This window comes from Miniopterus natalensis, chromosome 2 (genome assembly GCF_054644295.1).
Source record: "Miniopterus natalensis isolate mMinNat1 chromosome 2, mMinNat1.hap1, whole genome shotgun sequence".
In the NCBI taxonomy this organism is placed as follows: Eukaryota; Metazoa; Chordata; class Mammalia; order Chiroptera; family Miniopteridae; genus Miniopterus; species Miniopterus natalensis.
This window is the reverse complement of record NC_142082.1, coordinates 10582175-10596789: the sequence shown is the minus strand read 5'-3', so window position 1 is coordinate 10596789 and position 14615 is coordinate 10582175. Positions and strand designations below refer to the sequence as shown.

Here is a 14615-nt window from a genome sequence, read left to right as displayed (position 1 = left end):
AAGGACTCTAAAGGCCAGCTCACTTCTCAGTAAATGCCTGTCAAGTGTATACTGAACTCATATCAGACAAAAATCACTCTCAGACCAACCCAGTCCCCTTTAGTTGTCTTCACAATTATTCATCATTAGCTTTGTCTGAAGCAGACAAAGGAAAGTTGGGAAATGTTATTCTTAGGTCTTTTCCTTACCTGAGCTGATTGTTTTAGGTTAGATTGTTTGCATCAGAATTTGCATGACATTTTGCAATTTTTTTTTTGGTACTATTTAAGTGAAGCGACATTGATAAACTGAAATAAATATGGATTTCAGAGTCCAAGAGACCTGAGTTCAAATTCTTGCTCCAACATTTAACTGGCTATGAAACCTTGTACAGGTTACTTAAGTTCTCTGAAAGTGAGGGTACTATCATCCCCTTTATAGGGTTATTTTAAGGATGAAATTTAAAAAATGTGATAATGTTTGCCAGGTACCCAACTAGTACAATATCTGGAATTTGTTAAAGGTAGTTTTCTCCCCTATGTTCAGACGTTTTTTTATTGATAAATTTAGAGGAATACATGAAAAAGTTTTATATCTTCTAGACATATTTCTGTTCTATATGCAGGTAATACTGTGATTCACTTAGATCAAGCATTAGCCAGGATGAGAGAATACGAACGTATGAAAACCGAGGCTGAAAGTAACACAAACGTAAGATGTACCTGCAGGATTATTGAGGATGAAAATGGTGCTGCTGCCATGACTACTGTTAATAATTTAGAAGGTGTGTTGTTGAATTCAATAACAGTAAAAATCATAGTTCCATATACAAAAATTAAATGCCCCATCTGATTATATAATAGTGTTTTTTTAATTATTAGGGGTGGTAAAATTACATAGATGTTTCTTTGTATTATTTTAGCATAAAATCATAACTTAATGTTCTTTAGAATTTTACATAAATGCATACATATGTCAGACTTTATTTGCTAATGTCATTTTCTTTTTAAAACTAGAAACTCCTATTAATGAAAATGATAGTTCACAGCAACCTGTAAGTGAAATTTCTACCGTCCCATGTCCTAGAATTGATACTCAGCAGCTAGACCGACAGATTAAAGCAATTATGAAAGAAGTCATCCCATTTTTGAAGGTAAGCAATAATTTTTTTAAATAAACTTTGTTTTGTTTTTTAATTCATACAAAGTACTCCAGTGTAATAAATTCAGAAAACACGTTAACAAAAGAAAAACTAGAAATAACCCATAATTTTGTCATTCAGAGATAGCCCCATCAACATTTTGTGAACCTTTCCATAATATTTTGTACATATGTATGTGTGTTCTGCTTTTTTCATATATCGTGAACATCTTTCTAGATCACTTTTTCTACTGCATATTTTTTAATGGTTACACAATATTCTGTCATTTATTAAAAAATGCCTTCTTTAGGCCAGATCTTGTGGACATGACAGTGAACAAGTCAAAGCCCTTGCTGTGTCCCCCCTGCCCATCCCATCCTCTTTAGACCCTTTCTCTTTACTCTGACTCATGTATAGAGAAGAAACTCAAATGAGTATCATGTAGTAATCCTGGAAATTGATGAACTTATTCCCATAACACTACCATTGGTCATAAAACATTTTGAAGATTCTTCTATTGCAGCGATTTTCAACCTTTTTCATCTCATGGCACACAAACTAATTACTAATTCTGCGGCACACCAAAAAATATATTTTTTGCTGATCTGACAAAAAAATAATTTTGATTCATTCACACTGATGGCTATTGTGTTGGCTGTTGTCATTTTTTTTTTATTTGACAATATAAGGGAAAAGAGATCAGTGCCCCTGACTAAAGAGTCAGGTACTGCATGTTTTAAAAATTCTTGCAGCACACCGGTATGCTGCGGCACACTGGTTGAAAATCACTGGCCTAGATTGCCTGTCATAATAGGCACAAAGTGAATGTTTTCTGAGCTAACGCACCACTTACTGAGAACTCACCACTGGATCTGGTACACGTTCCCAACTTCATTCTCACCACTGGCCGTCTAGGTACGTTCACTTCAAATTACTCACCATTTCCCATTTCTGCCACTGCTTTTTCACATATTAGCCCATAGTTCAAGTTGTCACTATTGAAAATATAAAAACTCTTTTCTGCCTGGCTGAAATATTTTTTTCTTCAGAGATATTTGTTGTTGCCTGTATTAAACTACCACAGCTTCTTATAGTACCTAGTGTGTGTTGCTTTTATGATGTTTGTTTATTCAGCAAGTAATGAGCGTCTCCTGTGAGCTAGCCTCTGTGCTAGGTGATAAGAAACAGTCCCTGCAGTTAAAAAGTGTCACCTGCTGGACAGTGTAGTGATTCATATATCTGACTTCTCCACTGGGATTCAGCCCCTTGAAGACAAGGGACTGTTGTCTTCCTCTTTTTTTTTTTTTTAAATATATCTTTATTGATTTCAGAGAGAGGAAGGGAGAGGGAGCGAGAGAGATAAAAACATCAATGATGAGAGAATTGTCACTGATCGGCTGCCTCCTGCACGCCCCCGACTAGGGATCGAGCCCGCAACCCAGGCATGTGCCCTGACCGGAAATCGAACCCCGATCGCCTGGATCCTAGGTTGACGCTCAACCGCTGAGCCACACACGCCCAGGCTTCCTCTTTTTAGTTGCCTACCTTGATGCATGAATTTTTTTAAGTGAGCTTAAATCCTTACATTTAAGGGACCTTAGACATCATCTAGTTTGGTGTCACTTTACACATTCATATAGAAAAAAATACGCATTTACCCGACCAAAGGTTGGAGGACCTGCCTAAATGAGTTTAATGGCAGAAAAGGGATTAGAACCTTGAGGTGCTTGATATGGATGTTTTATGGACCCACCTCAGAAAGCTAACCATGATTTGGACTATAGGTACTCTGAACATGCTTCTACAGGAAGATTAAAGAGACTGCCCAGAGTCGCTTGTTAAGATGGTTAGGACAGTGGTCCTCAACGGGGTCATTTTGGCCTTCAAAGCACTTTGTGATATCTAGCTACATTTTTAGTGATCAGTACTTTGGAGGGTGGAGGGTGCTACTGGCATCTAGTGTATAGACGAGAATGCTGCTGGGCATTCTCCAGTGCGCAGATGTCAGTAGTGCCAGCTGAGGATGGTTGTAAGAGTAGTTGAGCTGAACTGCAAATAGAGAGGCAGATGATGTGGAAACTGTGGCATGAGTAGTTCTCCTTAAGGTACATAAAGTGATAGGATTTGAATCAGCCAGTTTCTTTTACTGGCTATTATCTGCTATTATGAATCAAAATTTGCCAACCTCTTAATGTGTTTAGAGTGGGGGCTTGGCTATTATGAATAAATAATTCTGAATGTATATCTGAAAGTTGAGAAGCATCTATGCAAGAAAAATAAAATCTGTTATATGGATTAATATTTCTTGAACAATAGGTAAGTTTATATCCTAACCAGCTAGAATTTTTCTCAGGAGCACATGGATGAAGTATGCTCTTCTCAACTTCTAACCTCAGTAAGACGCATGGTGTTGACCCTGACCCAGCAAAATGATGAGAGCAAAGAGTTTGTAAAGTTCTTTCATAAACAACTTGGAAGTATATTACAGGTAAGAGTTTATATTTGTATGACATAAATATGTACCACCTCGTTAGGATTTTTTTGCATCTCAAGCATTACACAATTCAAGTAGCTATCCATCTAACGTCTATTTGATGACCTTTTAATACTCTTCAGGTTATTCTTTTACCTGGTTAAAAAAAAATTGTATTAGCCTGTGTCTTCATTTAATTTTTTTTTAATATATCTTTATTGACTTCAGAGAGAGGAAGGGAGAGGGAGAGACAGAAACATCAATGATGAGAGAGTCGTCATCTATCAGCTGCCTCCTGCAGGCCTCCTGCCGGGGATGGAGCCCGCAACCTGGGCACGTGCCCTGACCGAGAATCAAACCATGATCTCCTGGATCCTAGGTCGATGCTCAACCACTGAGCCACGCCTGGCCATGCTCTTCATTTAATGTCATTTCTAAGGCCTATCCCAACTCTAATAAAATTTTGTTTAGATTTTTCTCCTACTTAATTAGAAATTTCAAGTTTGAACTATTTGAAAGTTTTTGTCATATTTTCTCAAATAATTTCTTACCAATGCTGGAAATTTTTGAAGCCAGAAACCAGCTGTCAATCGTGGAGACCTCTTGGGTTGTAACAGTAACCTTAAATTATGTTAAAGTAGTGATTCTGAAGGGGGCGCGTGCAGTTTTGCCTTTACGGAGACATTATTAGCAATGTCTTCCCACATGTTTTGTCACTACTGGCTAGGAGCCATCTAGTGACATGTTAATAGTGCCAAGGTTGAGAAAACCCTTGTTAAGTGAGGATACCTTCCTTACTCCATGTAATAAAAATGTTGACAGTTCAATTCACCTGTATATTTTCCTATTGAGATAGTTCAGTGATATTCCAAACTAGGAAATACATTTTTTAAATCTATTACAAAATTTTTCTATAACAAAAATAAAATTAAAAAATTTTTTTTCTATAAAATTTTTCCTTTCAATTCCTGTGTTTAAATTGGTTTTAGAGACAGTATTATCATGTAGCTAATTTTTTAAAACCCTAGGCTTGATGCAGATTTCCATCACTATAATTTTCCATTTTATTTTTATTCAGACTAAAGAGTAAATTCTATATAGTTTTTAAATTGTCCGGCTCTGTTTAATAGAAATAACATATGCTTTATAAGGGATATAAGAAGACATCAGTGATGTTACTTATGCATTGTTTAAGAGTGTCTAGGATAATTTTTAGATAAATGCATTTTTATAAATTTAGCTTGCATGTCTACAGAAATAAATAACTCTAGTTTAGAATCAGGCTGAAAGAGGAATTGCAATTTAAATACTTTTTGTTTATCAAGATCCATGCAGTCCTGCATCAGTTTTGCCTACTATAAAGAATAATTGTGGGCAAATCCCAAAGTATAAATTTGGAAATAAGATTTTTTTCCCCTGCATCTCAGAAAATCTGCTTTTCTTTTGTCCTCTTCCTGATTTTTCCCCACAGTGGAATCTACATGAAGAATTAGAGTAGTGTACATAAGATCTTGCTTAAAGTATTGAAAGTTTTTCATGGAGCTAGAGCTTAAGTTACTTTCTTCTACTTTTTTTCTTAGGAAACCTGTTCATGATGGATTTTTTTTTCCCACAAGGCACCAGCGTTTGTACTGCTTTCCATGATTGTGTTAGATAAGGTAGTTTTTGGAGTGGAGGGGATAGCAGACATTGTTATTTGCCTATTTTCTAGATAGCATAGTCCGTATTTTTAGGAAGAAAGAAAAAGATAAGTGGCTTTATTAAAAAGTGTCTCAAAATTTACCAGGCTTGTTCATTTGATGATGCTGTATTTCAGATTGAGTAGAACTAAAGTTTTTCAGTACTAAAAAGTAATAAAATTGTTTTTTACCAGGCGAGTATTATAATTCAGATTTATATTGCTGTATCCACAGTTAACATTTGCTATAATCTTAAAGTGATTTGGTTATTTTGAATAGGATTCACTGGCAAAATTTGCTGGCAGAAAACTGAAAGACTGTGGAGAGGATCTTCTTGTGGAGATATCTGAAGTGTTGTTTAATGAGTTGGCTTTCTTTAAGCTCATGCAAGATTTGGATAATAATAGTATGACTGCTAAACAGAGATGCAAAAGGAAAATAGAAGCAGCTGGAGTGATACAGTCTTATGCCAAAGAGGTAAATAACGTTCATTTTGATTTTAGAGGTAATTATAATTAGCATATAAATAGTTATTGATTATTACTAATAACTATAATCATACTTGATCTCAGAAAAGTAGTTTACAATAATACTAGTTAATCAGATTATATAAATCAGTACATATGCTAGCCCAGTACTGAATCTCAATGGTAACATTGGTGGCTACAAATCAGGAATGCAGGAAACGATGCTAAATGTACATTGTCAGAGATCTCGTTCACATTCTTGTCACTGATTCAGGTTTACAGAGAAGAGAGGATGATAGGTCTTTGGCAGCTGTTGCCTACCCCAGTAGCTTCCCTGGGCATATGTTTCACCCAGATAACACACATGCTTGTTATCAGTAGGACTTTGGTTGCACACCCCTCTAGCTTCTTATACCCTGTTAAATTAGTCTTGATCACGTGTGAAATTGGATGAGATTTTTTCCCCTCAATTTGAGGTATCCCAGGGGCTTATTGCTTAGACCTACACCCTTATCTTGACTCTCTAATGATGAAAGTGAAAGCAGGTCAAGACCCAAAGCAGAATGGAATAACCCTTCTTTCTTAAATCTAAAGTAGATAAAGTCACGCCATCTGTTTCACAATTTTATAATATTTTCTAGACATAAAGACATTTCATATTATTTCAGCCATTGCTTAGAGTTTGAAGGAAATAAAACAGGATAATGCCATAATAAAGGATCAGAAGTACTACTTTAGATAGGCATTCTCACAAGGCTCTTTGAGGGAGTGTAAAATGAGCTAAGTCATGAAAGACAAGGGGTTTATAATGATGATAAAGGGGAAGAGCATTCCAGGAGGAGAGAACTTAAGTGTGAAGACTCTAAGGCAGGATTGAGCAGTTTGGAGAACAGGGAGAAAGCCAAGGAGGCAAGAACACATTAAATGAATTGAGAGTGTAGAAGATGAATTCACAGAAATAGATTCGGCCAAATTACGGGGCCTTAGAAACTGTGATAAGGATGTTTTATTCTAAGCATGACAATCCATGGGAAAGATTGAAATAGAGGAGTGACATAATCTCTTATACAATTTAAAATTTTTGTCTGGATACCATATTGAACAGAAATTGTGGGAGAGGAGAGAAAGAAGCAGACCAGTTGTAAGGCTGTTAGTAGCCCAGGTAAGAAATGATGTGTCTTAGCTCTGAGTGTGCAACAACAGGTACACTTTGATGATTGAGCCAGTAAGGCATTCTAATGGTTTAGCTGTGGGTAATAAAAGTAAAGTATAGGCTGCTTTGTGGTTTTCTGACTTATGTATTGGGGTACATGATGGGCCATTTACTGAGCCTGGGAAGACTAAAGGAGGGTAGCATTTGGAAGGAAGGAGTCAAGTTTTGTTTTGGACTTAGTAAATTTGAGATGCCTCTTATTTACCCAAGGAGAAGTCAGTAGGCAGTGTTGCTTTGGTTTTGTTAATTTAAAAGATTTAAGTAGAGTTCAATTTACATTTCAAAGAAGTATTGACCTCTTTGGATGATGCAGCTTTTGTTAAAGTTTACTGAATACATAAGTGTAATGCTGAACGGATACCCCTAAATTCTGTTTAATTGATTTGTTTATAGGCCAAAAGGATTCTTGAAGGAGATCATGGCTCACCTGCTGCAGAAATTGATGAGGAAGACAGAGTACGTGCTAATTTGTGCCTAAAAAATAATGCTTTCCAGACGAAATTAAATTATTTTTAACAGCTTTTACCTTAATGTTTGAAAGCAAAGTATATTATCAAATGTCCTTTCTTCTGACAAACCTTTCTTTTAAGAGCAAAACTAAACTGTCAAAAATGATTCTTTATGTTTTTTATTAGAAAATGACGATCATCTTTTTATGATAGACTTACTATATTCCTTTTTAAAATGTACTTTAAGAAATAAATTAAATCAAATTTATTTGTGGCTAGGACAAGGATGAGACTGAAACCATTAAGCAGACTGAAACATCTGAGGAGTATGATGGTGACGGTCCCAAAAATGTGAGATCTGATATTTCCGATCAAGAGGAAGACGAAGAAAGTGAAGAACATCCGGTGTCTATTAGTAAGTTTAAAGGCTTCCTGCTGGGTTCACACACTTGTTCTTTTTATTGTTGTTAATCCTCACCTGAGGATAATGTTTCCATTGATTTTTAGAGAGTGGAAGGGGGGGGGGGAAGATGGAGAGCCAGAGAGAGAGAGAGAGAGAGAGAAACATTGATGTGAGAGAGACAAACATTGATGTGAGAGAGACACATGGATTGGTTGCCTCCTGAACATGCCCCTACCCAGGCTGGGGATTGAACCTGCAACCCAGGTAAGTGCCCTTGAGCGGGAATCCAACCCTCTACCCTTCGGTACATGGGCTGACACTATTAAGTACTTAGCAACACCGCGCCAGGCCATGCACTTGTTCCTTATAGGTCTCCTATTGAAACAGTTTGGTGGAATGTAATGAATATAGAATTAGGTGTCTGACAACTCTGAATTTGAATTGCAATGTGATCCTGACTAAATTTCTTGTTTCTGCACCACAGTTTTTTCTAGTACTTACTGTTTTGAAGATTTCAGTTGTATGTAAAGCACTTGCACAATACATGAATACAATAAATTGTAGCTATCGAGTGCTGAAAATTTACTAAAATATTGTGTTAACCAACTTAGATTTGTCCAAAGCTGAAACTCAAGCGCTGACTAATTATGGAAGTGGGGAAGATGAGAATGAAGATGAGGAAGTAGAAGAATTTGAAGAGGGGCCTGTAGATGTCCAGACCTCACTCCAGGCTAACACTGAAACTGCGGAAGAAAATGAACGCGGTGATCAGGTATCCAGCATAGACCAACAGCCTCCCTCCTGCCTTATTTTAACTACAAAAAGCAGATCCTTTCTAACCATGTCAAAATTTACAGCTTCCCCATTCTCATTTTCATGAATACAGATTTTTAAAATATCCTTAAAATATCTCCTTGGCTGCTGGTATTCTGGAGCCAGATGTGAGAATGGGGCTGGGGGTCCCACCATCATGCATACTTTAACCAAATACTTCTGTTTTCAGTATGACGCTTTGCCCTGTCCTCATTTGTGCTCTCCCTACCCCACCCCTACCCCTGATGGCCCCCAGGCCTGAGACTTACTAGTTTAATTTCTCCAAAATGTATTCTTTCGCTTTCTGTGGAAGTTAGGGAGGGACCTGGGTGACTACACTTTCCTTAACCGGCCTCAGATACCCACTACTACCCCCTTCCATCCCCACCACGATACTCCTCCCTAGAACCTGGCACTTCAGTTATGAGGTAAACCTCAGCTTTTGTTTCCTCCTGCTGAAGGCACGTAGCTTTCCTCTTTCGCCCCTCCTGGTCAGTTCCTCTTCCATTCTCTTAGCATCTACATATAAACAGATGTAAGTTTTATTTAAGATAGAGTCTGATCTGAAAAATTAATAAAAAATAGTGGAATTCATAATATTCTAGTTCTGTGTATTATTTTGAGGTTCTTTAAGGAGAAGAAACATTTTTATTTAGCTGTCTTGAAATTGCAATCACAGCCCCCTTGAAATACTTTTAGAAGATATTTTTAAAATTCTTTTGTATATCGGTCTCAGGTTGGACAAAACCCACATGGTGATAATCTCTTCCTCCTGTATAGTGACCATATATTTTAGGTCGTGCTATCAAGATTTTTTTTTTTCCTTCTAGGTTCTACAACAGAACTTTGAAAAATCAGCAGAAAGCAAAAATGTCCCATCAGAACAAGAACCCACTACTACTAAGGGTAAGAAATCTAAATAAGTATTCAATTTTAAGATTATTTAAAGTGCTCTTTATGTGCTTAAAGAGTGAAAAAAATTAAATTCTTAGCTAATGTAAGTTGAAGGTATTTTTGGCCTTTGCTCCCCCTAAAAACGTTGTAGAAAACTTGAGGGCTTTGTTTTCTGTAGTTGTTAAAGAAAAGTTGACATACCTAAATATCTAAATACACAGAAAAAATTCTGTAAAGAAAACATCTTTAGATAGAAGTGTGAGGGATTTTTTAAAAATACCCATTCCTGGGCTTTACTCCTGAAAATCCTGCTTCGTCAGAAATCAGATGGATTTTTAGGAATCTATTATTAAAAACATCCCTAGATGGATCTGGTCAATTAAATTTGGAAATTGTTGATAAGGAAAGTGTATAGTTGCCTTTCTTTTGGGTCTGTTGCCTTTATTTGGTGTAGTAATAAAATAACAGCTGTGCTTTACACTAATGCTGAGACTTTCCTTTGATGACAGATGACCAGGATAGTGCTCCTGTGAAACCATGTTACCTCAACATCTTGGAAAATGAGCAGCCTCTAAATAGCACTGTCCAAAAGGACTTGCTTACTACCACTGATTCATCTAAACAGCCTAACGCTTTGCCTTTAACTGAAATTGAAACCTTGGTGCCTAAAGTCAAAGAAGTTAAATCTGCTCCGGAAACTCCTGAAAGCTCTCTGGCTGGAAGTCCTGATACTGAATCTCCAGTGTTGGTAAATGACTATGTATGTATCACATTTCTAAATATTTCTGCATTTCATTTCTGCATATTTATTTGCAGGTTAACATTTTCAGCATGTAAATACAACTCCACTTTGTGTTTAGGTTTAGAAATTGTCAGAATATTTTTATTTCTTATTCAAACTTATTTTAACTTGAACAGAACGGTGATAGGAAATGAAGACAACTACTCAAAACCTAAAAGCTATTCTACTTTCCATAATTTCGAAAACCAAAGAGGTGAGTTTTAGGTGGCAACCTGAAGAGAGTTCATTTCAAGTTCAGACCTGAAGGTATAATGACACTCGAATCATCATTACTCTCCTATACTACCTGTACATGACTTGACTATTTAGAACATTTTGTAAATCTTTGATAACCCTAAAGTTTACATTTGGGATGGGAAATAAAACAATTTGACAGCAATAGTGTCTTTATCGCTATACACTGAATGACCAAAAAACATGCTAGCAAATATGCTACCAAATCTGGACCTTTGTATCAATTTAATTTTATAGCAGGCAGGTTATTTTTTGGATCCTTGGGTTGTATATGTTTTATATACTTTGTCTTATCAGCAAAAATGAAGGAATTTATAACAATATACTCTTAGGTCTATGGAATGTTTTCACATATTTTTAAAATTAATATCAATTTTCTTCCTGAAGATAGATTTATAATTAGAATTTTATAATTTCTCAGGGGGCTTAAAATGTTTCAAAAACATTAGTAGCAAGAGTAATTCTTAACTGTGTTTTATTTTCTCCATTACCAGTAAAATTTTGCATTTAAAACTTTAACATTACCTGTTAGATTTATTCTTATTATCATTTGATGATTGTATAGAGTTGCTGAACGAAGCACTGCAATGAAACAAACTTGAAGTTAGGTTATAGAGGGTCTTGAATTTGAATTTTAGGCCAGGGCACTACTGAAGGTTTTTGCATAGGAAAATGAAATTTTTATAGTCATGGTTTTTGAAGATGAATCTGATGACTATATAAAATATGTTGTAAAGGAAGAATGTTAGAAGGCCCCATTACCATATAAGTACAAAATAGGAGCTAAATGAGAGAGATGGGTGAGAAATGTTGCAAGAAAAAGAAAAACCTATGGTTTCCACTTGGGTAATGGTAGGATGATGATGCTATTAAAAGTCAGAGAACTAAGAGAATAAGAGAATTCAGGTTCCAAAAAAACACAGTGTGAGGTGATCACAAAAATGAGTACTAACTTCATACCTCATCTTTCTGTCTGAGCCTCCACAGAGTTGATATTGAAAGTCTGTAAATGTCTACTTAGATTCTGCTGGATTCAGCTCTCATGTATTCTGTAAACACATCAAGAAACAAAAGCTGTTCTTCTAATTATTTTAGCCCTAAGTATAACTACTTTTTCCTCCTTTAGCCTGGATAAACTGGCTGTTTGTTTTATAAAATGAGAGCAAAAAAGCATGAAGTATGCTCCCTACCTGCAAGTGTGTAATCCTTCCTGTGAAGTTTAGGTTTCTGTTTCAGTTAGAGTGTAACTAAATTAGAATACCAAATATGATAGAATTCCTAATGTATGCTTATATAAGAATCCAGTTTATCTCTCTGCATGGATGACTTTGGTTTTAAATCACAGATAGTGGATAACTTTTGTTAAATACAATATGCTTATCTTACAGGAAGCAGAATCTGGTAATATAAGTCAGAAATCTGATGAAGAAGACTTTGTGAAAGTTGAAGATTTACCACTTAAACTGACAATATATTCAGAGGTATTTGGCTCTCTTTAATTAAACTTATCTTTACATAACAATTATTGTTAAAATGAAAATGATTGTTTTTTTCATCATTCCAAAGGCAGATCTAAGGAAGAAAATGGTAGAAGAAGAACAGAAAAACCATTTATCTGGTGAAATATTATGTGAAATGCAGACTGAAGAATTAGCTGGGAATTCTCAGACACTAAAAGAACCTGGTATGAGTTACCAGTTTTAACCATATCATGTTGAAAATTTACTTAGTCGTACACCATCATTTTGTTTTGTTTTTTTTTTAAATGCACTACTGGTACATGGGAGATTTAAGTCAGATATTGGAAAGGAAACATAATTCTCTAAAATTTTTAGTTCAGCTTCCTAATTTGTAAAATGGTATTATCAGGTGATTTTTTTAATTTTTAAAATCTTCAGTTTTAGCAAAGTAATACATGCACATGGTTTAAGAAAGGAAGTTGCAGAATAGTTAATGATAATTAGTAAGAACACTTTTTAATTGTTGGTGTTTAGTCCTTTTGAAGGAGACCCTCTATCTCAAAATAATACTCGTGATTTTTCTTAACTTTAAAAATTTAGATAACATTCCTTATCTCATAAGTGAAAAGTGGTTATTTAGACCTTTCCTCTTCTTTCAGTCTTCATACTGGGTTTTTGTGGGGTTTTTGGTTTGCTGTGTGTTGCCTTTGTTAACTTTAATGTATACCTTCTCTGGTTTCAGCAGCTCTGGTCGCTACCTGGTTACTCCGTCCCTCTTCCTTTCTCCTCTGTTCAGTTTTCACCCTTTCCTACATTGAGGTTATTTAAATAAACACGTTTATATTTGCTTTTATAACTAATAGTTACATCTCTTTTTCTGAAGATGGTTCCATATAAATATGGTTCATTGCAGAGCCAAGTGATAGTCCCAGATTTCCCTCTTCATGGGTCACAGAGGAGAGCATTTCTTGCATCAAACTCAAAAGATGTTTTTTTGTTACTATCAATTCCTCAGTTGATTAAAATCTTATAAGATTTTTTTGTTTTTCTTGGAAATGGGATGAAGAGAAGGGCAGACCAAATATCACACCTTCAGTTAATCTCCCAGTTTTCAGCGCAGTTCTGCTTGTTAGAATCTCAGCTGGTGACCATCTCCGCATGTGTCCCGGCTGCGGCTTCTTGGGCTCACTGTGCCTCCCTCTGCATTCAGCTTCTGGGGAGCTGATGGTGTCTCCTGAGCTCTGTTCTCTCAGACCCACTCTTCTCCTGTCGGCTTGGATTGATTCATTTTTACACTCCTTTTTTTTTTTTTGAGAAAGAGAGAGAGACAGGCACGATCTGCTCAGAAGTCTGCCATCTTAAACTCTCACCTGTTCTTTTAAAACTCTTACTGTGTGTTACCAGGGAATTATTGTAGCAATCTAAATTAGTATTTCCTTGGTAATAAGTTTGTATCAAAAGTGAAAATTTTAATGGAAGACAAAAATATTAAATTCTAGTAAGTCAAAGCTGGATTCAGTAAGTAATTCATAAGGCACCATTATTCTGTTTTTCAGAAACGGTGGGAACCCAGAGCACATGAGATGTCTTCAGAGGCTCATCTCACTCTCTCTTTTACATAGTCAGTGCATATATGAAAATGGTTCTAAATAAACATCTGTTTTGATCTGTATAAAAATGTAAATTAGTTTGACACTGCATTTTTGATAGGTGTGCTAATTTCTGCCCATGGCAGTTAACATGAGAAACTAAATTCTGGACACAGTCAAGCCTTGATACACTGTGGGGTTTTCTCTTCCTCTTTCTGATTTTCCCCTCATTGTGATGTTTGGTAATGTTGAACTTAAAATGTAGTTTTAAATAAAGTTTGGACTTATCTGTAAAGTATCTTTTCTGGAAATTATGTTGAATTCTATACAGCAAGCCACTGTTCTATATAATTAGGCTGCTCAAAGAAGAGTTAGTGGTCAAGAGTTAGAAAAATACGCTATTTATTATAAAGTCTAGTCATTATTATAGCAGACTTCCAAATAATGCCAGTGTTACTGCTATTGGGCCTAATGTTTTTTTAGATACCTTCATGTCTTATTCCTATGCAAGAATAGGACAGGTTATAAAGGTTTCCAGGGTATCTGTGAAGTTATTGTAGGATATATAGTAATACTCTGTTCAAATTGCATAATAAGCTTAGAACACATGTCCTTAGTACCGATTAGATAACTATTTTCCAGAATTTCAATTCCTATCTGTGTTGCCTCCATCTAAAAAAAAGTTTCATATAGAGAGTATTTCTGCACAATTAATTGTGATTAATTTCAAATGAAAAGCCAGCTCTTTCAAGTAGGGATTGATAGAACTAAATTTATGTACTAGAACGTTAAGGTGTTCTGTATGCCTTTGGATGAACTTATTGAGATGATGGTTTAAGATCAAAGCATAGCACTTGCTTCTGTGTGTAGCGAGAGAAATGAAGTATTGAGTAATGAAAATCTATGTGTCGACTTCATCACTAAGTCAGCCAGCTTTTAAAAGATGGTTTACCCTTAGATCTCAAATTTGCCATATACCCAATAGGGCACCACAGAACCGTTATTCATCCCAGGTATCT

The 14615-nt window shown here is 35.8% G+C and overlaps 1 protein-coding gene across 20 annotated transcripts in view; it reads left to right on the top strand.

The window, feature by feature from the left end:
- The window catches only part of PCM1 (pericentriolar material 1), a 74672-nt gene extending 60778 nt beyond the window's left edge, over window positions 1-13894 (top strand). For all 20 annotated transcript variants that reach the window (XM_016209003.2, XM_016209010.2, XM_087814115.1 and 17 more), the window contains 12 exons: window positions 605-763; window positions 996-1132; window positions 3474-3608; window positions 5552-5749; window positions 7346-7408; window positions 7681-7816; window positions 8416-8576; window positions 9448-9523; window positions 10021-10271; window positions 11936-12028; window positions 12114-12231; window positions 13564-13894. In XM_016209003.2, the coding sequence (XP_016064489.2) occupies window positions 605-763; window positions 996-1132; window positions 3474-3608; window positions 5552-5749; window positions 7346-7408; window positions 7681-7816; window positions 8416-8576; window positions 9448-9523; window positions 10021-10271; window positions 11936-12028; window positions 12114-12231; window positions 13564-13589 (1553 nt within the window). In that variant the 3' untranslated portion in view covers window positions 13590-13894. The remainder of the gene's footprint in view (window positions 1-604; window positions 764-995; window positions 1133-3473; window positions 3609-5551; window positions 5750-7345; window positions 7409-7680; window positions 7817-8415; window positions 8577-9447; window positions 9524-10020; window positions 10272-11935; window positions 12029-12113; window positions 12232-13563) is intronic.
- Window positions 13895-14615: the final 721 nt, after the last annotated feature.